Genomic DNA, 25,974 nt, shown 5'->3' with positions numbered 1-25,974 from the left:
CCTCTTAATATATGTGGCAGTGAAAGTAAGGGCACTTAAAATCTTTACCTTAAATTGAGACGCAGTTAAAGTCATCCTTTGACAAGTGTTATTTGGATCTTGTGAACAAATGAATCTTTATAGAAAATAGAAATAGTATTTATTTGCTTGAATATGTTACACATGTATACCAATATAACAATATTGCTTGTTTGTCCCATCATATTCTACCATTTCAGTATTCCAATATACAAATCATTTCATTATCTAGGATACTTTTTAAAGAAATTAGTAATGCAGCATGCTAATTATTGAATTTAAGTCATTTTTATGAATTAACCTTAAATTCAAATCCAAAGTTCATTTATTTCAAGTAGGCCTAATATAAGCACTTTTGAAACATCAAGTATGTCAGTTTGTAGTGACTCTACCACCGGTTCGGAAGGCAGATTCTTCCAAGAAGAAGCTGGCAAGAAACAGTAGTTGCTCTTTTCAAACATTGTTTTACAATTTAAGAATCTTTGTTCTATCTGGTGTGAGATGAAAGCAAAGCGGTTTGCTTCCAGGCAACCTTGTCTTTAAGAAAATCATCAATAGTATAGTAACCTGGATGTATTAAATGTGTTTTTATACATTCTTTAAACTTATGTAATGGTAAATCTATTATTACTTTTGGTATCATGTTATAAAAGTATATATTCAGCCCTGAACAGGTTTTCTGCACTTTTTCTGATTCTAGTAAGTCGATTTTTTATGTATATTTACTGGTAAAACTAATGATTATTTCTTTTTTCCGCTAGTTTTGCATCTGCTATTAGTGCTCAAGAAATCACAAAAAATGTGTACCTCCTAGCCGAATGCAGTGGTTGTCAATGGTCACTAGGCCCAACTTATGGTACAATGAGTGAGGAGTCCCAGTCGCATGATGGCAGCAAGAAGAGTCCATCATTGGCTGCGGCTAGCGACACTGGGCTACCCGCCGAAGAGTGCGGAGCACAGGTTGATGCCTCTACGCATACTTCACAGACTAACGTTGCCCAGGTGAGCATGTTTTTCCTATGCTATGTAAAAACGCGTGAAACCTTGCAATGTTATCATAAAAAAAATATAGAAAAGTAAATCTGAAATTAGACAACTATAAGCACTGTCATGCATCCATCCATAATTGGCCATCTGTCTGGCTGTTTGTGTAGACTAGTTTCCGGATCAGAAAGCTACTTTTACAGCAGGAAAGCCTTTTTTTTTAAATCTAGAAGTAAGCACATGATTATGGTTAAATCTCACCTGGTGGTGATAGCCACTTGACCTGTTAGGTATAGGGCAGTTCAATTAAACCTCAATTTGATTTCTAGACAATTAGGGCAGTTGAATTAAACCTATACCTCAATTTGGTTTCTGGGCAACATGTGCCGGAATGCCTAAACTGGGTGGTAACCAGCAGGGGCTGAAGACTAGACAGAGAATATCTAGAAATTATATTGTTTTTATTTAAGCAATTATCATTTGCTTTTACGGCGAAAGAAAACTGTGAGAAAGCATGCCTGAGAGTTCTCCATAACGTTTTCTAAGGCATTTGGAGTCTATTAAACCACACTTGGACTGTGTGGTGGACTAGTCCTTAACCCTTTTCTTCTTCTTGAAAGGAGACTTTTGCCCTGTTAGTGGTCAGGTGATGGTTTGATATTCATAATGACGTTGGCACCACCATTATAATTTTGAGGGCTCCTTTCGGAAACCTGACATTTTAGAAGACTGTCATTGATAATATATTACAATATGGCATAAACTATTATAAATCTTGGCGATGGAGAGAGCTATGCTAGGAGTATCTCTACGTGATCAAATCAGAAATGAGGAGATCCGTAGAACTAGAGTTACCGACATAGCTCAGCGAGTCGCGAAGCTGAAGTGGCAATGGGCAGGGCACATAGCTCATAGAACCGATGGACGTTGGGGTCTTAAGGTGCTGGAATGGCGACCCCGCACCGGTAATCGCAGCCCCAAACGAGGTGGACAGATGACATCAGGCGAGTCGCTGGGAGCCGCTGGAGGAAAGCGGCCCGGGACCGTGTATTGTGGAACTCCCCACAAAAGACCTATGTCCAGCAGTGGACGTCGATTGGTTGACATGATGATTATAAATCTTTATTTTATAGACTTTCACTCACATACATGAACATACTTTTGTATTTTAGTTTCCATTTAGTTCCTGACACAATCTATGAAGCAAACAATTGCATAAACAATATATTATGCATGGACCTGAACGGTTGCTTAAGTGTTCTACTTAAGCATTATAATATTACCAATAGTTTTTTTTAATTTTAGGGTTCTTTCTTCAAAATGGAGTCATACTCATATTAATATCACTTTGCTATCTTTATGGAACTTCAGCTAATAGTATCCGTATTAGGTTTCCAGCATTTTCGATTTGCAGTAGAATGATGACCAAATAAACAGATATTAAAGATTTTAAACTAAGATTTTCGTGGTTAATCAACATTTCTTAAATATAGTTCAACGGGTACATACCACGATAATATTTTGGATTTGGCGATATTTCGACGTAGGCACGAGATCTCGTAACTATCTCGTACCTACGCAGTCCCGTCGTGATCACTATCCATGCAACTGGGTCGAAATATCGACAAATCCAAAATATAATCGTGGTATGTACCCGTTGTATATATTTAAGAAATGTCAAAACCAGATATCTTTTTTTACCAATGATAAAACTGAATATTCTCTTGGGGTCTTCTTCTAATCTTCTTTGTATTTGATGGCCTTTAATATAGTTATATCAATGGCTCAATATATCACGTTATCTCCCTTAAAGAGTCGAACAAATTAAATGAATGCGCGGTTGATGTGTATTAAATTGTGATAAATATCAAAAGAAAGTTTTATTACGCTGTACAGGTTTAGTCCGCATTTATGGTATGAACAAGAGCGATTAGAATAATTGCACAACGCCTGCGTTAGGTTGTCCTTTTTGTCCTTGCTGCCTCACTGTAGAGGATCGACTAGCATATAAAAGGTTAAATGGTGTCAGCAGCGTAGCGTACTGTAGTGTAAATAAGAAATCTCACACAACACCACAATAAAAACCTTTGCGGCAGAGAAATCGTGAAATGCAACGTAATTATAATTAATATTACAGAAAAGTGTTCAGAGTGCGTGTGTGTGTGTCTGTGTGAGTGTGAGTGTGTGTTGTTTAAGTATGAAACCCTGCCTAAAGTAACAGCACCGGCGGAGGACGTTGTCATTTAGTTAGTACGTTTACTAAGAGTCACCAGTGTAGAAACGATTAAATTGTGCCAGCAGCGTTCGATAGGTACTGTATAGTATAGGCCTGTTTTAGTCCGCATTTTGGGTAATAAATCCAACAGCACCAGCGTACCGCAGTGTTTATTTAGTTGAGTGTCGACTACATCGGTGACCGTGTCGGATTGTTCGTTCGAAAAACAGCCAGCGCGGATTGTTAAATGGTGTGGGTGGTATCTTTTGCGGCTACTTAAAACTTATTTAATTTTTTAAACTTTTGGAGTACTTTAATTTTCATCATCATCTTCATCAACAGCCTATAACAGTCCTAAATGCCTCCCCATATTATAACCATCCCCTTACAATTACGTAAACATACGAGTATATGTATGAACGCTTCATAAGTGCCTGTAATAGGCCTACATGAATAAAGAAATTTTGAATTTGGAAGAAGAAGGGAATAATACGGCGTTGGATTTTCTTTAATGTCAAGTAAACGCACAACTGTAGCTTTAATTTTTGAAGCTTCTCAATATAATGTTCTCAATATAAAGAGACGATAAAGTTTGTTTTATACCATTACGTAGCAGCATAGTTTTACCGTGTGGTGACCGTAGATCAGAAACAGTTGTCACCACCCCTCCTCTTCCCGCGGGTGTCGTACGAGGCGAAAGTGCTACAACAAACATCTACTGCAATCAGTGGCGTGCACTTCTTATATGCACATAAGCACTGCCTTCCCTAAAATTTATACATAGCTCGTATAAGAGGAGAATTTTTGGCATTTTATACAATTTTACTGCTGTATGCATGCCCTGGTAAGAAACCCAGTGCACGCTACTGACTGCAATCTCACCCGCAAGTTTGGAGAGGTCTTTAGTATAGTAGTGTACTTTTATATTTGCTATTGATGATGATGAGTCAATGATGCTCTCATTCAATTTTTTTTTAAGCCTGAACAATTTACATAAAACAAAGAATTATCACAAAGAAAATAGCATGTATACGAATACACCGATTATAATACATATAAAGTGACGATCGTTTATCAATCTTAATTATAAAAGTTTAAACCAAGTGTTTGAAATAAACACATTTATATATACCCTTATTTGTAACATTTACTATCTAGGTGGATATATGAAAACATATATACCTTCCTTTAATTAATACATAAATATTCTAACAGTTCAGAGTTTAGAATAAAAGTTATGTTTTAAATTGGCAATGAGTAAGATTAAATAAATATATAAATAAAGCTATTAGTATTGTTTTTCGACCTGACTAAAGGTAGATTAAAGTAAGCTTATTTATGCCTAGATATTATAATAAATAAATAAATAAATAAATATACTACGACAATACACACATCGCCATCTAGCCCCAAAGTAAGCGTAGCTTGTGTTATGGGTACTAAGATGACTGATGAATATTTTTTTATGAATAACATACATAAATACTTAGAATATACATATAAACACCCAGACACTGAAAAACATTCATGCTCATCACACAGACATTTTCCAGTAGTGGGAATCGAACCCACGGCCTTAGGCTCAGAAAGCAGGGTCGCTGCAAGCTGCGCCAATCGACCGTCAAATTATATTTCTTAAATATAGTTCAACGGGTACATACCACGATAATATTTTTGGAGTTATCGATATTTCGACCCAGTTGCATGGATTGTTGTCACGACGGGACTCTCCCGTCTTGAGAACGATCCATGCAACTGGGTTGGGTTAAAAATGTTGATAAACCAGGAAAAGCTTAGTTTAAAATCTAGATATTATAGTTTTGTTCTACTAAGAAATTGGAGAGAATCAATAAATAAATGTATTAGTAGTAACGCAAGTAACCATGTTGCAGATGACAGCAAGCTCAGCGCCCACAGAAGGCAACAAGTGGAAATGTGACACTTGCACGTATGAGAATTTCCCACTTTCACGCAAGGTATTGTGTTCTTACACTTTTTGTAGTCGCCTATTGTTTATGATGCTCTAGTATCTTTCTGTAGCATATCAAATTGTGTATGGATGTTTTCACAATTTCTTTTTATCATTTATTTTATTGAATTTGCTATCATCATTAGTTGTTTTGCGATGAGTAATGGTTTTTTTTAATTGAATCATAAAAGTGTTATTGGTTTTATGAGTTAAAAAGGAAAATTATTTTAGTTATATATATTTTTTTGCACGCGATATTAGGTACATTTTGATGAGTGTTATTAATTATGCGTCTAAATTTTACCTATCATACTGATGTATATTGTTAATCTACTCATTGACCAATGTAACTAATCCTATTTCGGTAATTTAACGTTAACTTAAGTGGGGATCCTATAAGATCGCCTTTTAACTTCACCAGATTAGTTCTGTGTTACGAAATTTCCGTTCGAACTGATTTCAAAAAGTATCTAATATACAAAATTGATTTAGATTTCAACGACCTCTCTGGCGCAGTGGTGAGCGTCGCGGTATTATAAGGTCCAGGGTTCGATACCCGGAGGGTGCAATGGGAATTTATAAATTCCAAACTTTCTTGAGCTCTCGGGCTCAACTCCTGGCGTGTTTATCTCGCCACCTCCGGTAACGCTTTTACAACCCAGTTCCAAAAAAGCGCATCAGTAATTACAGTTTGACATAAGTTAAAAATAGCAACATGGCGGACACACTAGCATGTCTTAATATGTATTCGCAGAATTAAGAACGTACAGAATCCTCATTCAGCCATTATTACATGCAGTGCATTGTGTCCAAAAACAGAGAGGACGTCCCGAGCACGTCTCGGTTCACACCCGCGGAATGGTGCTAGCTCGCAGCATCTCCCATTTTCTTAATTTTATGGTAAACGTTTAGAACAATAGGTAAAAAATAATTACTGTCAACTGCTAAATGTCTGTCTAACTAACCGTCTATTCGAGAAACACTACTAAATATTAGTCGTGTACACGGATTCTGTATGTTCATAATTCTGTGTCATCGCTCACGTTAAGTTCAATTTTGGTTTTAGTTCAAATTTACATCCCCTATTAGATGCCTTTGGAGTTGGATTTTTTTTAAATTTGTGAAACACGTATTTCTTTATTTTTAATCGAAAACCTAAAATCAAAGTTTCATGGATTTACAAAAATAAAATGATAAATGAAGGTTTTATACAAACTTTCATCCCCCATTTAACCCTCTTAGGGTTAGAATTTTCAAAAATCCTTAGCGGATGCCTACGTTGTAATAACTATCTGTGTGCAAAATTTCAGTCCGATCCGTCAAGTGGTTAGAGCTGTGCGTTGATAAATCAGTCAGTCAGTCAGTCACCTTTGGCTTTTATATATGTAGATAGATTATAAATGTTTATGTATATCCCTACTAATATTATAAATGTCAATGTAAGTTTGTTTGTTACGCTTTCACGCAAAAACTACTTTAACGATCCTCATGAAACTTTGTACACATATTTATGGAAGTGTTAGAAGTAATATAGTATACTTTTTATTCCGACATTAAGCTCGGTTCCTTTGGGAGAGGGGATGAAAGTGTTTGACGATTTTACACCATAACTCCGACAAATTGTAACCAATTTAAATAATTATTTTGTACTATATATGTATTTCATTTTGCCCAATCTTTGTGTAAATCTGTTGAATATGGTTGGAGATAGAGGACAGAACTCCTCAGCGGACAGCAGCAAACCCCTCATTTAAGGCTTAGCGATACTGAACTACAACTAAATTGAATGCCACATCAAAAAACAAAATCAAACGCAGACGAAGTCGCGGGCAACAGCTAGTCATTAATAAAAATATTCATCAGTCATCTTAGCACCCATAACACAAGCTACGCTTACTTTGGGGCTAGATCGCGATGTGTGTGTATTGTCGAAGTACCTAGAGGTACTGTATTTCGTCATCAAAATGAAATGCACATCGTAACTTGAGAATATCATATCCGCTGACATCCGTATGCTAGTATCTTTTTACATTGCTATATTAACCTGGTGGCATGACGTCATTCACACATTTGCGATGTTTTATTTCAACTGTCCAGGTTAATCAACCGATATCTGTTTCGCCAAGATTAAAACATAGTTTGCATTTTAGAGATGACAGGAAATTGTTTGGTCCAAAAATTAACGGCATCTAAAGGATAAACAAATTCCTTAAAAATTCCTTAAATTCCAGTTAACAGCGTTCACAAACGCCGTATGGTTCAACTCCCTGGAGGTCAGACGGACTTGCGACCAACTTCTTACGAGGAAACGTTGATGCTCCAGATCTTCATAGCCCTCTGCTTTGTATACGTGCCCCAAAAGACAATAACCTTTGTCCACGTAAAAGCAAATTATTCGTGATCCCTTCCTGTAACACTGTTGCACGTTACATGGCACCTATACCGCGTTCACTGTCGTCTTTCAATGCGCTCTTGGACAGGTATGATCAATGGGATATATTCCATGACGGGTGGTCAGCATTGTTTCGTGAATTGTTGAGATACTCTGAGAATATTGAATGACCTTTACTTCAATATACGCAGAGTATAACTTTAGTACACTATATTGATATCATATCTTTTATAATGTTTAATGTCATCTTTCATTGATTTGTCTTGTAGTTATCCATAAATTATGTAGTTCTATCTAGTTAGTGTAAGTGGCCCTGCCGTACTAACAAGATGTAAAATAAATAAACACGCCACTCATAATTTGGTTGGTGATATAGGTGAAGCAACAAAATTTCGGAGTGAGCAGATGTCTCAGACTGCGTTCTTACCCAATGTCACTCTCTCGAATCTTTCGTCACCACTTATATAAAAATACGACAACCGTTCAGGCTCTGGGACGTGGCAAAGAAATATACATAGGTACATACATACACTCGAAAAACATAACCTTCCTTCCTTCGCAGTCGGGTAAAAAGGACTGCGAAATCGTTAAAAAAATGTGGGTGTAACTAGTTTGCTAATAATTTTAAATTGACAATGTGAGATGGTGATAACAAAAAAGAACACTTCTTCTTAGACCAGCATGGCTAGCATGGGCAGGAGACAATAATCTCCCCGGAGAAAGGATATAAATTTATCTTCTTCCACAGCTTTATGAACACTCAGAGCACTGGCGCACAAGTGGAATTAATATTTTTTGACGGCTGAGTGGCGCAGTGGGCTTTGGAACACTTGTTATAAGTTTACGTATATGATTATCGCCATAGTCTCACTACCATTTACTCTTGTTAATTGTTATGTAATGTACGTATCATAAGTGCCATCTATGGGCCTACTTGAATAAAGATATTTTTGGCTATGACTTCGAATGCAAACACGGATCAAATCGCGGCCAGCAGTCTGTATATAAAACGGTAATTCTGTACAACCGTAAGACCTTACAATCATTTTAAAAACTTTACGCCATTAAGAGCTAGCATCTATAATTCAAACTTAGGTGCTTTTGCTCCTATAAATAGAATGCTAACAACATGTAACTATATTAGTAAAGAGGTCGATAAAGATATGGATAGTGAGAGACACTCGCATATAATTTGAAAATATATAATCACTTTAGTTTCATTTCAGTTCATTTAGTTGCAATCATATTTTATTTTCTACTATCGGTCCCTCGGAACCGCGTATAAGTCCACCTTAAAAGATAAGTTAATACGGCCGATTGGCGCAGTGGGCAGCGACCCTGTTTTCCGAGTCCAAAGCCGGGGGTTCGATTCCCACAACTTGAAAATGTTTGTGTGATGAACATTAATGCTTTTCTGTGTCTGCGTGTTTATAAATATATTATAAGTATTTATGTATATTATTCATAAAAATATTCATCTATCATCTTAGCACCCATAACACAAGCTACGCTTTGGGGCTTGATGGCGATGTGTGTATTGTCGTAGTATATTTATTTTATTTATTTATTCATTTATAGACGTATGTTGTCGCTTTTAAAGGGAAACAACTTTGTCATACAAAAGAAACCCCCGATTTTGAAACATTCTTCGTTGGTGCTATGCTTTTGTTCCTAGCGTGATGGTGTATAGCCTATAGCCTTCCTCGATAAATGGGCTATCCAACACTGAAATAATTTCTCAAATCGGTAGTTCCTGAGATCGTCACGGTCAAGTAAACAAACAAACTCTTCTGCTTTATACAAAGTTTATCAGAATTTCGGAATAATATTGAAGAATGCATAAGTATATTTCATGAGGAATCACTTTTGAAAATATTAAATCAAAAGAAGCATTTTTATTTTTCCATTTTATTTCAAAATATCTTAAATGTTTACTTATGACAACTCTATTGAAGATAAAAGACCGACACGCGCATAGTATCTGCGACACGCATGATTTTAATTTTGCATCTGATGTTAGGGCCTCTCTGATTTCTTTCAGTAAAAACTATGGCAGTGGTTTACTCAAAAACTATTAGGTTTTCGGTTTCACAGATCTCAGAGGCAGTACATAATCTACCTCTAAGGCCTTAGTCCACCACGCTGGCCCAGTGCGGAATGGTGGACTTCACAAACCTTTGAGAACATTACGGAGAATTCTTAGGTATGCTGGTATCCTCGCGATGTTTTCCTTCACCGTTGGCCGGTCGCATCAATCGGAGGCTTATAACAAATACGTCTCTCACATTGATGGAAACAGGACGTGTTCTGCGAAGTATTTACTCTTATTATGTGGGCCATTTGTTTGAGCTGTCAAATATCACTTTAAAAATAACTGCGCTACTTATATCCTGATTAGTGGGTATCACGTTCTCTCCCGTACGTCTCTTCTGTGACAGAGGAGGCATATTTCTAAGTTTGTTGTGGGCTTCTTCTTAGACCAGAATGCGCTTGGAACCCTCGTAGCTCTAGTTAACGAATATGGTTATCGCCATCATCTCACTACCGTGTAATTCTTATGTACGCATCAAAAGTGCCACCTATGGGCCCACTTGAATAAAGATATTTTTGACTTTGACTTATGCGCGAGTGGGACATCGCTAAGTTTTCTTTTTATGACAATAAAAAAGCTACGATACTCTTATGCTGGTTGGAGAGTATCTTATCTCTGTCTCCCCTACTCCTATGAGAGAGAGGGCATGTGCGAGTGAGACGTCGCTACTGATGCTAGATTTCTTTTTCTGACCGTATGTTTGTTTGCAGTGTACCATGTGCCGCTCGCACAAACCGTCCCTCGGCGAGGATATATTTAAGCTACAAGACGGCGCCAGCGCTCTGCCCGCACAGGACGACTGTGGTTAGTTGTTATAGTTAACTATACTTATAGTTTTAATACATACATAACTTTTTCCCATACAAGCATTATTCCGTACTCTATTAAAATATTTTATTTTATTTATTATTTATTTTATTTATTAGAGACAACAGACAGTCATGCAAAAAAATAACAAAAATAGACTTAGCTAAAATAAAATTAAAGATCACATGAAGCCTTTACCGGCCCACTACAGAGCACGGGTCTCCTCCCTCAATAAAAAGGGGTTAAGGCCGTAGTCCACCACGCTGGCCCAGTGTGGATTGGTGGACTCCACACACCTTAGATATTGTGATATTTTAATTACTTAAAAACGCACACAACTGAAATAAGTTAGAGGTGCGAGCTGGGAATGGAACTCGGCCACCCCGAAAGTGCAGTCGAGCTCCTACCAAATGCGCTATCACCGCTTCCCGCCCAAAAATGTCTAAACTTATATTGAATAAATAGGGCTACATAATATTTGAAATATAAAGTTTTGCAAGGATTAAGTATAAAAAAAGTATTCATCACTTATTGCAAGCTATAATGCAACTTATTATTTAATTCAAAACCATGCAGATTTTAAAGCTCTTAAAAACGACACATTGCTCTGAACTCCAGCGGTAAAAAATGTCTCACCAGGAGATTTCTCCTCCCCCGCAACCAACTAGAAAAGGGTGATAAACAAATATCTGTTAATATTTGTTGCAGTCACCATAAATACTTTTCAACTTCTGCCTTTCAACCACTGCGTTTCCTTACGGGTTCTACCATCGGAGGACACACAGAACATTTCAAAACATTTTTATAAAGTAGGCCTACTTGTAATAAATTAATTTTATTAATTTAAAATGCATATAAAAATTGTATAGAAAAATTGTATTGCAAGACTGATGTGAAAGGTATATACTAATTTTCGGCAGCGACGGTAGGAGAGCCGTAGCTTAATTGGTGAAACTTAATTGGGTAACTTAATTGGGTAGCTTAATTTGGTAACTGCGACTGCGCGATTGCCCGAGAGTCGCGGGTTCAAATCTTGTCGGTTCCGAAAATTTTTATATGCATTTTAAATTTATAAAATTGATAATTCCTCTAAATGTAGGTAAAACCACTAATAAAAATTATAAAAATATTGTAATCAATTAATTTCGAATTTTGATTGTTCTAGGAGCAGAAGCTATAGCGGAAAGGCTGAAACCTCTGAGGATATCGTCTCCGCTTGGGCAGGCCAGCGCGTCTTCTATAACCAAGTGGCCTTGCGCAGTGAGTACTATTTGTATACAAGCGTGGCAGTAGCAGTATCAGAGATTTTTGTGACAACCTCCTCCGGGGTATCTCTAGTACCATCATGCTTATTTACCCCGCCAGCCTAGCTGATTTCCACAATAGAGTTCCATAATGTTTTAAAATTTTTATTAGTGGTTTTACCTACTCGATGGCGCTACAGTCGCCATAAGACTGATGTAGAGGCATATACTAATTTACGCGTCGACGGTAGGACAGCCGTAGCTTAATTGGTTAAAGCGCTCATGCCGCGATTCCCAGAGAGTTGCAGGTTCAAATGCTGTCGGTTCCGAAATTTTTTATACGCATTTTATAAAATTCCATATTCCATATAAAATTCAATCTCCAAAGCGCGTGTAGTCTACCAATCCTCACTTGGCCAGCATGTCAAAATTAAAAAAATAAATATTCTAAATTCAAAACTTCTTTATTCATGTAGGCCTATCACACGCACTTATAAAGCGTTCATACATATACGTTTACATAATTGTAAGGGGATGGTGATAACTTCGCCAACTTAAACCTAAAGCTACGACGGTTCCAAACGCGGCCTGGTCTAAGAAGAGCCCACAAATAACTTAGCCGGGTAAACTACCTAAACTGCCTAAACAATTCTCTATTTTAGAGGACACTCGTACCGGGTGAGTAGTAATAGGTTTTATAGTGACAATGAAGACATATACCTTATGTTTACAAAAAATCATTATCGTCATCATCATGTCACAGCCGGTCCACTATAGAGCAAAGGTCTCCTCTCAGCAAAAGAGGGGTTTAATAAATATATCACGTGATTAGTTGACCACTGCTATGTCGTTGGCCGCTTAAGTGTTCTGTGGCTCAAGGTCATGTTCGTGTTGCAGACATGCACGTATGAAAACTGGCCGCGTGCGTTGAAGTGTGCGATGTGCGGCGCGAGCGCACCGACGCACCGCCCGCACCCCGCGCACCCCGCACACCCCGTAGCCGGTAAGTTACATCATTGTACTACAACGCTCTATTGTGTATATTATTGTATTTGAAACATGTTTGAAGGCAATGAATCAAATCAAAATTGATAAAAAGTTATTTGGAATTTGTAGTGAAAAATTCGACTGGTGTATGCAGTGCTTTTATGTATGTATGTAGTGCGCGCCATTGGATGGTAACCGTTCTGTTTTGCAGTAGGTATAAACGACATCTGCAACAGTCAACCCCCCTCGCAGCATGAGCTGGATTCCAGCGGGCGTCGGTCCAAGCGGCGGAACAACACCGACTGGATATGGCTGCAGGCTTGTTTAGGTGAGCAGGAAGAACAGTGGATGGAAGCCGGTGTTTCCTTTTTTAATTCCAGGATATACTATGAAAATCAAGCTCAATTGGTACACTTCGCGAAAAGCAGGAGAATCTGCATGGTGTAATTTTAATTTTCCAAAAAAAATCGAAATCAGCAGCAAAACAGCATTTTCTGAGATAAGCGCGTTCACCCAAACAAACTCAAAAGCTCAATAATATTTCAACTATGCCGATCTAAAAAACCACGTCAATCTAAAACTCCGTTGCGAGGATTTTGAAAGAATAAATAGCGCTGCTATCCTGTAGAAGGCGTTTGATTTTCCGGGATTAAAAAAGCTTATAAGCTATTCCAGACTATAGTGTATGTCTCTGCCAAATTTCATCCAAATCGATTCGTTCGTTGTAGCGTTAAAGCGTAAAAAACATCCATCCATCCATCCTTAAAAACTTTCGCATTTATAATATTATAGTAGGATGATACGCATGAATTTGATCGTTGTCCCATATGCCTTGCGACTTGCTGTTTTCTGTGAAGAGTTATGTCCTTTATTAAAATTAGACAATAAATACATGCTTGATAGTAAACATTTTCAAATAAAAAAAGGATAATTTAAATCGGTTCAAATTTAAACGGAGCTGTGAAGTAAAATTGATAAAAAATTTCATCCCATTTAGCGGAGGCAACTTATTGTTTATCGGGATAAAAAGTATCCTATATGTTGACCCGGAATATCAGCTACCACTATACCAAATATTATTTAAACCCGCTTTCACGTGATGCCCGGACGGACAGACAGACAGACAAAAATTAAATAAAAATCTGTTTTTCGACTCGGTATCCATTACACTGGTCTGCAAAAAAATTTTTTTTTTCTCCTTGTGCATGAATTCTTCATATTTTGTGCTCTAAACACGGAATCTGACATACAATTAAGTACCACACGTATAATACATTTATTTAATTAACAAATAATATTATTAAAACATCAATTATTATAACGAAATGAATAAATATTACAGTCTAAGTTTTACATTGAAAAATCCTAAATTATAGTCACAAAATGAACAAATATCGGTCAAAATTTGTTATTTTGTAGCTTTTTTCCTTTTCATTGTTTCTATTGGAGTTAAGTTTTCACTCAACTGTTGTGGAGTCAGAGCGAATACTGCGCATGCGCGTCTGTACTACCATAAAAATCAGCTTCGGCACTTCCTTTCTTTCTCTTACAACTCGCTAAAACTTATTTTGTACATACACTGTTTGTAACATTGACGCGCAAAAAAATTAAAAATTCACCCAAATTTTTGAAATTTAAAAAAAAAATCTTACAAAACAAAAAAACGCGATGGAAAAAATCGGCCAAGGGGATAGATTAAGAACATTTGAATCGTCATATTTATGTAAAAAAAATTTAAAGGACGATTTCATTGCAGACCATTGTTGTTAATGTACAGAAGTCTTCCAATTACCTGCTTCCAAACGGATCACAGTTCGATTGGAGTACATTGGAGTACCAATTGGGCAGGATTTTCCCAGTTAAAGTTTGTAATCCGCATGCTATAAGACGTGTGTGGCAGGCGTGGTGGAGGGCGACGCGCGCTGCGTGGACGCGTACCTGGCGGCGGGCGGAGACCCGGCGCGCGCGCTCACGGCGCCCGAGGTGGCGCTGCTCAACCGCGCCTCGGCCTTCGACCCCGGACACACGCTCGTGCATCTAGCCATCAGGTACGTGCTGCGCTGGCGAACACAACCCTAGTGTAATATTAAGGATTACATGTATGATAAACTAGTTTGATAGAGATGGTGATAACAAAAAAAAAACTTGGCTAAGCTAGTTCTTGGACCTGGACGCGTTTGGAAACCTGGTAGCCTTCGTTTTAAGTATACGAATATGGTGCAAAGAAGATTCCTAGACTTACATTTACATTCCACTAATTGATTCTCATTAAGCAACCCATATAACCTGTCTGTGTGTATTACATGTATAGACGGCGCCTAACGCCTTTTTCCGATTTAAGCGTTTCCTATTTAATTTTTTTTATTTTAATGAGTTTGAATATTATTCAGTAGTAGCAAAAAAGATTTGCACACTGTCGTTGACAGTACATTAATTTACAATAATTGTAAACTTGGTATGACTCACAATTCTAACAAAAAAAAATATATTATTATGGCTTTAGCAAAAAACAGGCTTTATGCCTGTTTATACTAAACCTAGGTATCGAAAATCGAATCGAAATGTCTATAGAAAATAACTTTCTCTTAGGTGATAACTATTGGTGTACGGTAGATGTAAGCCTAGGAATCTCCTTACATTAGGCGTTACTTATTTAGGCCTTGTTCGTCTTTAGTACAAAACTGGCATTAGATTTGTTTTTTATAAATTTAAAATGTCTATAAAAAATTTCGGAACCGACAGGATTTGAACCTGCGACTCTCTGGCAATCGCAGCCTGAGCGCTTTTTCCAATTAAGCTACGGCTCACCTACCATCGATGGCGAAATTAGTATATGCCTTTTACATCAATCTTATAGCGACTGTACTCTGTAATCTGTAGACTTGTTTTTTTTAACTTATCCACAATGGTCCCAACCTAGTGGCGTATCGGTAAGCAATGGTACGCACTTCACGCACACCGAGCCAATACCACTGACATACCATTACATTATTTCAAAGTTGCATATTGTCATCACACGCCTTTGAGAACGTTACGGAGAACCCTCAGGCATGCAAGTTTCCTCACGGCTTGGTGATATTTTTACCTTTGGACTTGATTTTGACCCTCTTCTAACAGTCTGATTTCGTTCAAACTTTGTAGATATATCGAGAACCGATGACAATACACTAATTTGATAAGATTAATCCATTTTTAAATTTGCAAAATAACATTTTTGTTCATTTATATAATTTTCAACTATAGTCGATAAGGCTGGAATAATTTTAATTTTAATTTCCGACTATTATCTATATAAACAAATTTGATGGTGAATGGTTAACTGATAAATTTGATCTATATAATAAACATATTTTATTATTATATACATTATATATAACAATAAAAATAGTAGATGAATAAAAACTAAAAATCAGGCTTTTATAAATAAACTAAACTGTGTGTGGAAATTAATTTTGGTTTATTATACCAAGCGTGTTTTTTAGTTTTTTTGAACTAAAAAACTTTAAGCCATTAAGGCTTAAAACGCACACCGCAACGTGCCGTTCTGTGTCCATCGACCTGAGGCGTGGGTGTTAAGCCTGTCATTACAATTTACACCGGCAACCACGCCCTTCAGACCGGAACACAGCATTACTTACTGTAACAATTACTTTTTATTGTTCCAGATTCCAAAGACAAGAAATCCTCTCGACATTGCTTTCTCGAATATCGGGCGGTGGGCCCGGCCTGAAGAGGTCACCTTCTTACGTAGGTATGAAATAATGTATGCGTTTGTTACCCGCAACTTTTTCCGCGATAACGTTTATCTTTTAGAAATGCAGTGGGAATAAAAAAAAACTTGTATCCGTTTTCAGTACGGCAAGTGCTTCTAGCTCTTTAAAATATTTTTACACGAGAAAATGAGTAGACATAATTATAACGCAACGCTTCTGGTAGCCCTACATAATGCAGGCTACCTTTTTCACCAAGATCGGTTTATGACAATTTTCAAAATAAGAATAAGATTAAGATTTGTTTGCTTGAAACAATATTGTTCCACTTTTTCGATGTCAGTAAAAACATCGGCGCAGACAGACACGTTATCGCATTTTACATATGTATTAATATTGATGATTTTGTGCGTTTGCTTCCTTCTGTTAAATTCTTCCTTTTGCTTAACGCTCATGCGAATAAAATCAATAGCTTAATTTTATAAAAACTTAAGTATAATCTAAAAAAAGTACTTTTAGCCAACTTTATTTAATCCGGCGTTATTCTTTATTTTGAATTATATTTACATGATACGAGGCAGTTATTTTGAAATCACAGAAAAGATAGTCTAATTAACTTATGTTTTTAAGAATCAAATTTATGGTCCTTCGAACCGGATAAATGTTATAACGATACTAATTCTGCCACAGCTCCAGATTTAGCGACGGCCATTCGTCGACACATCGCGGGCTGCGTTCGACACAAAAAGGGCAGCTTTCCGTGCCGGTACATCAACGAGTTCTGCACTTTCTCATTACCCTCAGGTAACTATTACCATTCTAGACCACACTGGCTAACGAGCAAACCAACCAGGAGAGTTATGTTTATCGTTTTTTTTATAATACCAATTGACAGACCATGTAGATGGCCCAGCTGATGGTACGTGGTACATCAAACAGACTGTGTAAAAAGTGCCAAACTGTGTCCATCAGTCAATCTTAGGCGTAGATGTTAAGCCTCATGAGCCTGCAATTACACCGACAATCACGCCCTTTAAACCTGAACACAGCAATGCTAGGAAACACACCAGAAATAAGCGCGCTCTGCCATAAATTAAATTATCTCGTCTAACTCTATAGAAAAAATACGAGTAACTGATAGAGATAATTATCTCGTAGCGCGTAGTTGTTATCGGTTTATTGGTTGGAATCAAAAAGCTTTAGTTGGCTACTGGTACTACTGCTACTGATGGTACTGTGGTAGTTACTCTGATGATGTGGCGATAGTAGAGTAACTATGAGTATAATAAAACATGCCAGTTCAGAAATAAAGGGTTTGTTGTGCCGCAACTCTGTTCCTTTCGAGGCACGTGTCTGATCACTGCGCTTTTGATCCCACTTCTGACACTGAAATTTCCTTTAGCTGTGTGATCGGTTTTTTGATTAGTGTCCCGAATATAAGATGTTTTAATGGATGGCCGATATGAGAGTAGTACTACATGATGATAAAACTAACCAGCTAACAAATGACGGGTGTGTTGTGTCGTTTTGATGCAACTCTGCCCGCCTGTGATTACTTTCGAGACATTTGTCTGATCACCGCCTATGTATCCCACTTCTGATCATGAAAGTTCTAGAAGTTTTAATCGGTTATTGGCTTGCAGAAATCGAAGAGCTTCCAGCGGCGATCCAGGAGCAGCTGTTCTCGGAGCTTCTGGATCGCGACGCCCAACAGACCCTGGAGGCGGACCCCCCACTTATTAATTGGAGTTTGCATCTCACTGTTACACTAGGCAAGGAATTTAATTTACACACCATGTAAAGAAACAGTCTTAAGTCCCATTTTTTTTTCCTATCTTGTAATGGCAACAATCTTTTCGTTACTTTTGTGTCTAAAAAATGACATACATGTATAGAAAGAAAGAAAAGTTGTTTATCAGCCCAATACATATACTTAGTATTATAATTACAATGGCACTGACCAGCAAGCTGCAGCGTTGGTTTTGAGTGAACGCCTTATTATCGGTGTATAGTTAATTTCTTCTTGTTCTCGTTTTTAACAAAAGTACTTTTTTACGTATCCATAGGGTGCCTATGACTTAGCCTTCGTTTTTCGTCTGTCAGCGGTTTGTTGAATGTGTATTTCATGTGTAACAAATAGTAATAATAAAGAAAATCATTCAATTCAATTCATTTATCGCTTTAATGTAGCACACTGTAAGAAAAGTTAAATTCTGTTATTTACTGCTTTCATGTATTGAACAATACTGTAACCATTATTGGGTAAATATGCATAGGAATATGAAGGCCCGTCAGAGTATTACAATATGGTAAAAAAATATTTTTAGTTGTCAATGAAAGGGGAATTCCCCATACAAGGAACAAGTTTTGTTGGTGTTTTTGCTCTTTATAATATTAATCATCATCATCATCATCATCATCACATCAACCCATTACCGGCGCACTACGGAGCACGGGTCTCCTCCCACAATGAGAAGGGGTAAGGCCGTCTTCCACCACGTTGGCCCAGTGCGGATTGGTGGACTCCACACACCTTTGAGAATATTATGTGGAACTCTCAGGCATGCAGGTTTCCTCACTATGTTTTACTTCACCGTTGAAGCAAGTGATATTTTAATTACTGCAAACGCACAACATAGAAAAGTTAGAGGTGCGTCGAATCCCCGAAAGTGAATTCGAGCTCCTAAACAATGCGCTATCACCGCTTCATGATTTTAATACTATTACACTTTGGTGAGTTTACTTGCCGGGTTTTATTCTTAATTTTTAAGCAATAATCACTTGCTTTAACGGTTAAGGTAATCAACGTGACGATACCTGCACGCCTCAGAGTTCTCCATAATGTTCCCAAAAAAGTGTGAAGTCTACCAATCTGCACTTGGCCAGCTATGGCCTAGTGCTTTGTCATTCTGAGACAATATTTTTTATACCATCTTTGTGGTCTAGGTTCTCGCCTGTACGCGTTATGGAACCGCTCCGCCGGCGATTGTTTGCCGGACGCGGTGTGTCAAGCGGCGTACGGCGTGTCCGATCGGGCCAATGTACTGCGCACTGCCTTGGCCGACACCCTCCATCACGCGAACCGCAGGTATATTTGTTTGACATACGTAGTTTACGGTTTAGTGTTTTTAGCCCCCGACGCAAAATCGACGGGCGGTTATAAGTTTCAGAGTTTTTCCCCCCGATGTCGTCGAGCCCTTGGGGTTCTTCTCATGGCGAGCTCTAGTTCTCACTCCACTTCCCCGTACGGTGACACGCAGTAGCAACCCCTCAGATGGTTATCGGCTAGTGTCCATCCGAAAAATGACTTGTCTGTGAGTGCGTGCGTGCGTGCATGCGTACGTTCATATGTGGGTAGGTAGCCAAAAGGATGAACCGATTTTACCGATTTTTTTGCATAAAAGAATTAGTTTGTTGCGTTGTCTGCGTACGCAAGTTACAGACACTGAAAAACATTAATGCCCATTGCTGCCCTCTGCGCCAATCGGCTGTCGAAATGATTGATAGTGATGAGCTGTGTCTTCTCTTTTATAATAATGAATGATAGTGGTGAGTTGTCTCTTCTGTTACACTAAATGATTGATAGTGATGAGTTATTTCTCCTATGTTATACTAAATGATTGTTAGTGATGAGTTGTTTCTTCTGTAATACTCAATGATTGATAGTGATAAGTTGTGTCTTCTGTATTATAATAATGATTGATAGTGTTGAGCGGTGTCTCCTCTGTGTCACTGAATGCAATCCTGCTGCAGTTTCTACTCGCGCTGGACGGCGTGGGAGCGCCTGCAGGCCACGCAGCTGCACTACCAGCCCGAGGAGCCGCAGCTGCGCGCCGAGTGGGCGCGCCTCGTGGCCGCCGCCGCGCGCCCCGGCACCGCGCTGCACCAGGTAGCGCCTGCCGACCGGCTCGCTCGCCGACCCGCTCATTGACTGGCTCACTCACTGATTCACTAACTATCCGGCTCGCTTACTGGCTGACTGACTAACTATCGGGCTAACTTGCTGACTGACTGATTCACTGACTAACTGATTGACTGACTGGCTCACTTACTGACTGCTTGAATTATTGTCTGATGGACTTACTGACTGGCTAGCTCATAAACTGACTAACTGACTCACTTAGTGACTGCTTGGCTGATCTGGCTTACTGATCGTACATTGATCGTTTACTCACTCACTTTGTGAGTGTCTGGCTCACTTTGCTGCTCACTGTCACACTTACTGGGTGACTGACTGGCTTATTTACTGATTACCTGGCTCACTTACTGACTAAATGGCGGGCTAGCTCTCTGACTCACTTACTAACTATTGTTTGGCTCACTTACTAACCGTTTGAATCATTAACTGACTGACTAACTAACGAGCTTACTGATTTGCTCACTTACCGACTGGTTAGCTCACAAACTTACTAACTGATTGACTGGCTCACTAACTGACTGCTTGAATAATTGACTGACTTACTAACTGGCTTATTGATTTGATCACTGACTGACTGACTCACTTACTAAGGGATTGACTGGCTCACTAACTGAGTGCTTGAATCATTGACTGACTTAGTAACTATTCTATTTAATTTCACAAATTGACTGACAGGCTCGATTACTGATTGCGCGACTGGTTGTTTTACTCACTTACTCACTGGCTGGCTTACTTACTGACCAACTGAACCACTCGCTGTCTTAACAGCTGGCCGGCTCACTGACTCATTGAGTAATTGACTGGCTGGCTCGCTTACAGACTGCTGACGAATTCACAAATTGACTCACTGACATAGTGAATGACTGACTTGCTGACTCAACAAAGAAATGATTGTTCTAAGGCTGATGAAAGTTAACGAAACAATTTATCTAAGGATAGTGAATTTTTGAGTACTATTGTTAATTAAGTTTGTGTCCTCTCTGTACAGCTACACGTGTTCGCGCTTGCGCACGTGATGCGGCGCCCGATCTTCGTGTACGGCGTCGACATCGTCAACTCATTCCGCGGGGAGGCGCTCGGCTACGCACGCTTCCAGGGTAAGCCGAAACTAACATTGTTGCAAACGGCCAATAGGGTATTTAAATATATTAAAAATAATAGATTTTTTCTATTCGGAATTAATCATTTCGGAAATATTTCATTTTTTCAATAGTATTTAATTTCTCAATATTAGAAAGTCTATACCCATACTTCTATGCTAATATTTTTAAGAGGTATAGTTTATGAGGTTGTAGGGGGTAATCTCTGCGTCTACCGAAACCGATTTGGAAAATTATGTGTTGGATTGTTCACTTATCGAGGAAGGCTATTGGGTATTTATCATCACGCTACGACCAATAGGAGCAGAGCATTAATAAATAAAAATGTATAAACGGTTAAAGTTACGCCATAACAATTTACGACGAAATTAAACTTCCGTTGAGTTTAAAAAAAAAGTCCGGCGTTATGGTGCTCCCACATTGCCGTTATAAAATGTTTGTAAACATTTTATAACACCAAAACATTTACTAACAAATGTTAACAATTGTTGCACTTTGTTAGAAACTGTTACATGTTATAAGTGCTCCTACATTGATGGAAAATGTTTAAACATTTTATAACATCTAGTATTGGCTCGCAGTTTGGTTTCGCCTTCTGAGGGCTGAGGACGTCTACACGAAAATGGAAGAAGATTTGCTCATTGGAATAGCTTTTATTTTTTGTTTAAAAAAGAAGAAAAAGCGCTCTTATTGGATGCGCCAAACGCTAAAAGCTAGAGGAAAATATAGTGCCACAGACTATCTCAAGGATTTAGGTATTGATGGTTGCTTAAAAGATTTTATAAGAATGAACAGTTCCGAATTTGAATATCTACAAAATTTAATTGGGGCAAAAATAGGCAAACGAGACACTACATTTAGAAAATCTGTAAGTGTGACGGAAAGACTTGCGGTAACGTTAAGATTTTTGGCAACTGGTAGCAGTTATAAAAGTCTTGGAAATGTGTTCAAGTTGTCAGACCAAGTGATATCTATTATCGTACCAGAAGTGTGCGAGGCTCTCAATGAGGTTTTAAAGGAATACATACAGGTAAGTCAAACAACATTTTTAATTATTTTTTTATTTACTTTTAATATGATCTAATCTAATCATACTTTAGGTAGGTACCTATCTTACCTTACTAATAATTTTTTTAATACTTAACAAACCAAACATGTATTTTTTAATTTTTGATTGATTCCAACAAATCGTTTAATGATTGGGTCGAATCTTGGCTTGATTCCGATAAATTAGACGGACTCTGTGTTCTTGCGCTGGTACGAGTATGTGTCCTGGAGTTATCCGAAGAACTGGTTTCAAATGAAGCCGAGGGACTCGGTGCGGTGTAGTATCCTCTCGAGCTACAGTCAGCATTATTTTCCGAAAAAGTGGATAGATTTGGTTCAGAGTTGTATCCCCAGGAACTACTAGCGGTTGGGTCTGTAAAGGTTGTTGGAAAATCATATTGTCCCATTGTCGCATTGTACAAAATATTGTTAATGTGATGTTGAGCAGTATTCTTAGCATTACTGTTTTTTATTTGTTTCAGTTTCATCGAGACATACTCTCCAAATGCGTCATTTTCATCCCTGCTTTTTCTAGATTCGTACATTCTTTGTAAAATATTTACAGCTTCTTGTTGTGTTGGATCTTGTTCTACTTCAGGCCGTCTTCTTTTCCGAAATGGTTTTGGGGTGGCGAAAGGCGTGCCCGTAGTTTCATCAGTGACAGTATTTCCTGTTTCGTTCAAACTGAGAGTGTTTTCTGAAGCAATTCTGTTTTCTTCGTTACCCTGAAAGAATAGAACTAAACGATAATTTCAAGTTATAGGCGCGTCAAATTAGCTAAAATTGTAAAAAAATCTATAACCGCGATTTTCTTTTTCTATTACTTAACAACCCTTAACTGAAATCATATTTTTTTATAGTGTATTCTATTAATATTTCATACTTAATAAAAATATCCAATAAAATTTGTTAGAATAACGAGTTATAAATTTATTTTTCGCGCCTATTTCTTAATCTTCTATTTTTGTTCCAGATACCAACAACACCTCAAGAGTGGCTACACGTGGCAAATTCATTTGAAGAAAAATGGAATTTCCCAAATTGCTTAGGAAGTATCGATGGAAAGCACGTAGCCATACAAAAGCCAATTGATAGCGGCAGTGAATATTACAACTATAAAGGATTTTACAGCGTTGTACTTTTAGCGATAGTGGACGCAGAATACAACTTTCTGTACGTGAATATTGGCTGCCAAGGACGCATAAGTGATGGCGGAGTTTTCGCAAACACAAAATTTCGAAATAAAATTAACGACAATAGTTTAAAAATACCCAGTGACAGCTCACTACCAGGCAGAAACAAACCTCTTCCTTATGTGTTCGTAACAGATGATGCGTTCCCTTTACAAAAACACTTATTAAAACCTTTTCCAGGACCACAGGATAGCAATTCTAAGGAAAGAATCTTCAGTTATAGACTGAGTCGTGCGAGGAGAACAGTAGAGAACGCATTTGGGATTTTGTCAGCCAGATTTAGAGTTTTACGAACTACAATATTATTAGATCCAGAAAAAACTACTACTTTAATTATGACATGCGTGCTACTGCATAATTTTATAAGAAAAACTGAATCGAGCATGATTTACGCTCCATCTCAATACTATGATGGAGATGACATAGTAACTCGTACACGTATCGATGGACAATGGAGATTAGAACAGCAGCAATTAACACCACTTGAAGCATGTGAATCCCTGACAGATGATGGGAAAGAAATAAGAAAAGAATTCGCAGAATATTTTTCAAATGAAGGGTTTTTGGACTGGGCATCTAAATATTATTAAAAGACGTTAAAATAAAACTCACCTGCAACCCTCCATCGACAGTTAAACTTGGAATATTTTTGCCTTTAAGGAACATGAGTTTTTTAAATGCAAACCATTTACTTGACTCATTAGCTCCTGCACCAGATTTATTAGATTTACATTCTCGGTTAAATTGACCTACGAGTGATCGAATCTTTTTTTCAATTACTTTTTTATCCATATTAAATTCACTGGCAATTTCCATCCAAGCATCGTGTTTTTTATTTCGGTCTTTGTAGCTCTCTGACATCGTGTTCCATAGTACTTCTCTTGCTTGAAACATTTCAATCAGTTTGTAAACATCATCGTTATTCCAATTACCGGACATATTTTATTGCTTGGCGCACGCGCAACCACTAATACACACGCACAGCGATGCACGCTGACACAAAGGAACTGACAAGCGAGACACCACGCGCAGCGACCTGCGTACTCTAACCCCCACCGCACCGCACCGCCTATCCCGCCATCACCCTTATAAAATGTTTACAAACAAAAGATAACACATGTTTTATTTTGTTATAATTTGTTTTGTTATAAAATGTTTACTAACATTACTAAACATTTTCTAACATGAAAATTTATTTGTGATTAAATGTTTGCTAACAAATGTTTACTAACGTTATTAAACATTTTCTAACGGCAATGTGGGAGCACCATTAGTATGTATATTTTTCAAGTGTAACTGATAAGGACACGGTCAAGGACACAAAGTCGCGGGAATCGCAAGTATTAAAAATAAGTAGTATTTTCAATTAATGATTGTCGTAAACACATTTTCTGCATTTGATATGCGAAATGTACAGAACTTATTTGTGGGCCTGAGTTTGCTGCCAGCTACTCGGAAACTGCCTTCCAAGCTGGTAAAGTTTCAAAGTTTAAAAGGCATGAATTTTGAATGTGTTGTCAGGGATATACCTGCCGCTGCTGTGGGATCCGGAGTTCTGCTCCAAGTCTCCGTTGTGCCTGGGCTACACGCGCGGTCACTTCTCCGCGCTCGTGCCCATTGAGCCTTACTCCCACCGCCACGCGTACATCTGTCGGTGAGTATACCATCGAACGCCTCGTTGGTGGGTGATCGACAGTGACTTGCACTGCATACACGTATAAAAGCTTGGCTACCTACGCTACGATTTTGATGTAACTGGAGGGCTAGAGAATATTTTTTTTAATATCTAGTCCCCGACGATGTTTTTGCGTGCGTGCGTGCGTGCGTGTGTGTGTGCGTGCATTCCTGATTTATTGTCATCAACAACTTATAAAAGTACACTGCTGGAGTTATAGACTCTTCCAACGTTGCCCATAATGACAGAGAGAATGCTGCTGCCCATACTCCGCTATATTCACATAGCGTACGTACGACGGCCCGGGAAGAGGAGGGGTGGTGACAACTGTATTCCGATCTGCCGTCACCACATGGCACGGCTTTTTTAACCTCGTTAAAAACCACGTGTACGCTCACTGACTACAGATCATGAGACTCTTTGAATATTAATAAATTGACAACAATTTTTGTAAGTAAAAATTAATGCCTATAAACAGGGCAACACTTCGCGTGTGTTAAGTGATGATGCCGTCTAATATGATTGATGGCTCATCTATTATAAATAAATTTATATACAATTGATAAATTTCTTAGTAACAAGGTAGCTTGGAAGCATCCGGTTCCGCTTTCGTCTCTCACAA

At 38.1% G+C, this 25,974-nt stretch overlaps 3 protein-coding genes across 8 annotated transcripts in view; 2 read left to right on the top strand and 1 right to left on the bottom strand.

Annotated features, from left to right (window-relative positions):
* The window catches only part of LOC120634172 (ubiquitin thioesterase trabid), a 30,882-nt gene that overhangs the window by 1,347 nt on the left and 3,561 nt on the right, over nucleotides 1-25,974 (top strand). For 3 of the 5 annotated variants that reach the window (XR_005659232.1, XM_039904599.1, XM_039904600.1), the window contains exons 3-16: nucleotides 780-1,020; nucleotides 5,110-5,193; nucleotides 10,381-10,474; nucleotides 11,643-11,737; nucleotides 12,619-12,724; nucleotides 12,920-13,036; nucleotides 14,609-14,756; nucleotides 16,374-16,459; nucleotides 17,109-17,222; nucleotides 18,062-18,190; nucleotides 19,365-19,506; nucleotides 20,172-20,307; nucleotides 21,326-21,434; nucleotides 25,199-25,331. Coding sequence is in view for 4 of the 5 variants with exons in the window: in XM_039904599.1 (XP_039760533.1) it covers nucleotides 880-1,020; nucleotides 5,110-5,193; nucleotides 10,381-10,474; nucleotides 11,643-11,737; nucleotides 12,619-12,724; nucleotides 12,920-13,036; nucleotides 14,609-14,756; nucleotides 16,374-16,459; nucleotides 17,109-17,222; nucleotides 18,062-18,190; nucleotides 19,365-19,506; nucleotides 20,172-20,307; nucleotides 21,326-21,434; nucleotides 25,199-25,331 (1,634 nt within the window). In the remaining variant the exon portion in view is untranslated. The remainder of the gene's footprint in view (nucleotides 1-779; nucleotides 1,021-5,109; nucleotides 5,194-10,380; nucleotides 10,475-11,642; nucleotides 11,738-12,618; nucleotides 12,725-12,919; nucleotides 13,037-14,608; nucleotides 14,757-16,373; nucleotides 16,460-17,108; nucleotides 17,223-18,061; nucleotides 18,191-19,364; nucleotides 19,507-20,171; nucleotides 20,308-21,325; nucleotides 21,435-25,198; nucleotides 25,332-25,974) is intronic. The other 2 variants (XM_039904601.1, XM_039904602.1) reach the window with 2 other exon arrangements.
* Nucleotides 21,858-24,497, top strand: LOC120634173 (putative nuclease HARBI1). Of its 2 annotated transcripts, XM_039904604.1 has the most exons (3): nucleotides 21,858-22,467; nucleotides 23,458-23,657; nucleotides 23,858-24,497. In XM_039904604.1, exons 1-3 carry the CDS (start codon nucleotides 22,060-22,062, stop codon nucleotides 23,868-23,870), a joined length of 621 nt encoding a protein of 206 aa, XP_039760538.1. In that variant the 5' UTR covers nucleotides 21,858-22,059; the 3' UTR covers nucleotides 23,871-24,497. The 2 variants fall into 2 exon arrangements, with proteins under 2 accessions (XP_039760538.1, XP_039760537.1); XM_039904603.1 differs by having other exon boundaries at nucleotides 21,860-22,467; nucleotides 23,458-24,497.
* Nucleotides 22,551-24,710, bottom strand: LOC120634174. Its single transcript, XM_039904606.1, has 2 exons — nucleotides 24,290-24,710; nucleotides 22,551-23,209 (listed from the first exon to the last, which is right to left on the bottom strand). The coding sequence occupies exons 1-2, from the start codon at nucleotides 24,614-24,616 to the stop codon at nucleotides 22,601-22,603; spliced, it is 936 nt and encodes a 311-aa protein (XP_039760540.1). The 5' UTR covers nucleotides 24,617-24,710; the 3' UTR covers nucleotides 22,551-22,600.

This window comes from Pararge aegeria, chromosome 23 (assembly GCF_905163445.1).
Source record: "Pararge aegeria chromosome 23, ilParAegt1.1, whole genome shotgun sequence".
Taxonomy (NCBI): domain Eukaryota; kingdom Metazoa; phylum Arthropoda; class Insecta; order Lepidoptera; family Nymphalidae; genus Pararge; species Pararge aegeria.
The sequence above is the reverse complement of the archived record's forward strand: the minus strand, read 5'-3'. Positions and strand labels throughout refer to the sequence as shown.

Bases quoted from the DNA above. Each gene is read 5' to 3' on its own strand.
- LOC120634173 (XM_039904603.1), top strand. From the start codon at position 22,060: ATGGAAGAAGATTTGCTCATTGGAATAGCTTTTATTTTTTGTTTAAAA. The intron at 22,468-23,457 runs GTAAGTCAAACA...TTTTTGTTCCAG, and splicing joins TTTTAAAGGAATACATACAG to ATACCAACAACACCTCAAGA.
- LOC120634174 (XM_039904606.1), bottom strand. From the start codon at position 24,616: ATGTCCGGTAATTGGAATAACGATGATGTTTACAAACTGATTGAAATG. The intron at 23,210-24,289 runs GTGAGTTTTATT...CTATTCTTTCAG, and splicing joins CTGTCGATGGAGGGTTGCAG to GGTAACGAAGAAAACAGAAT.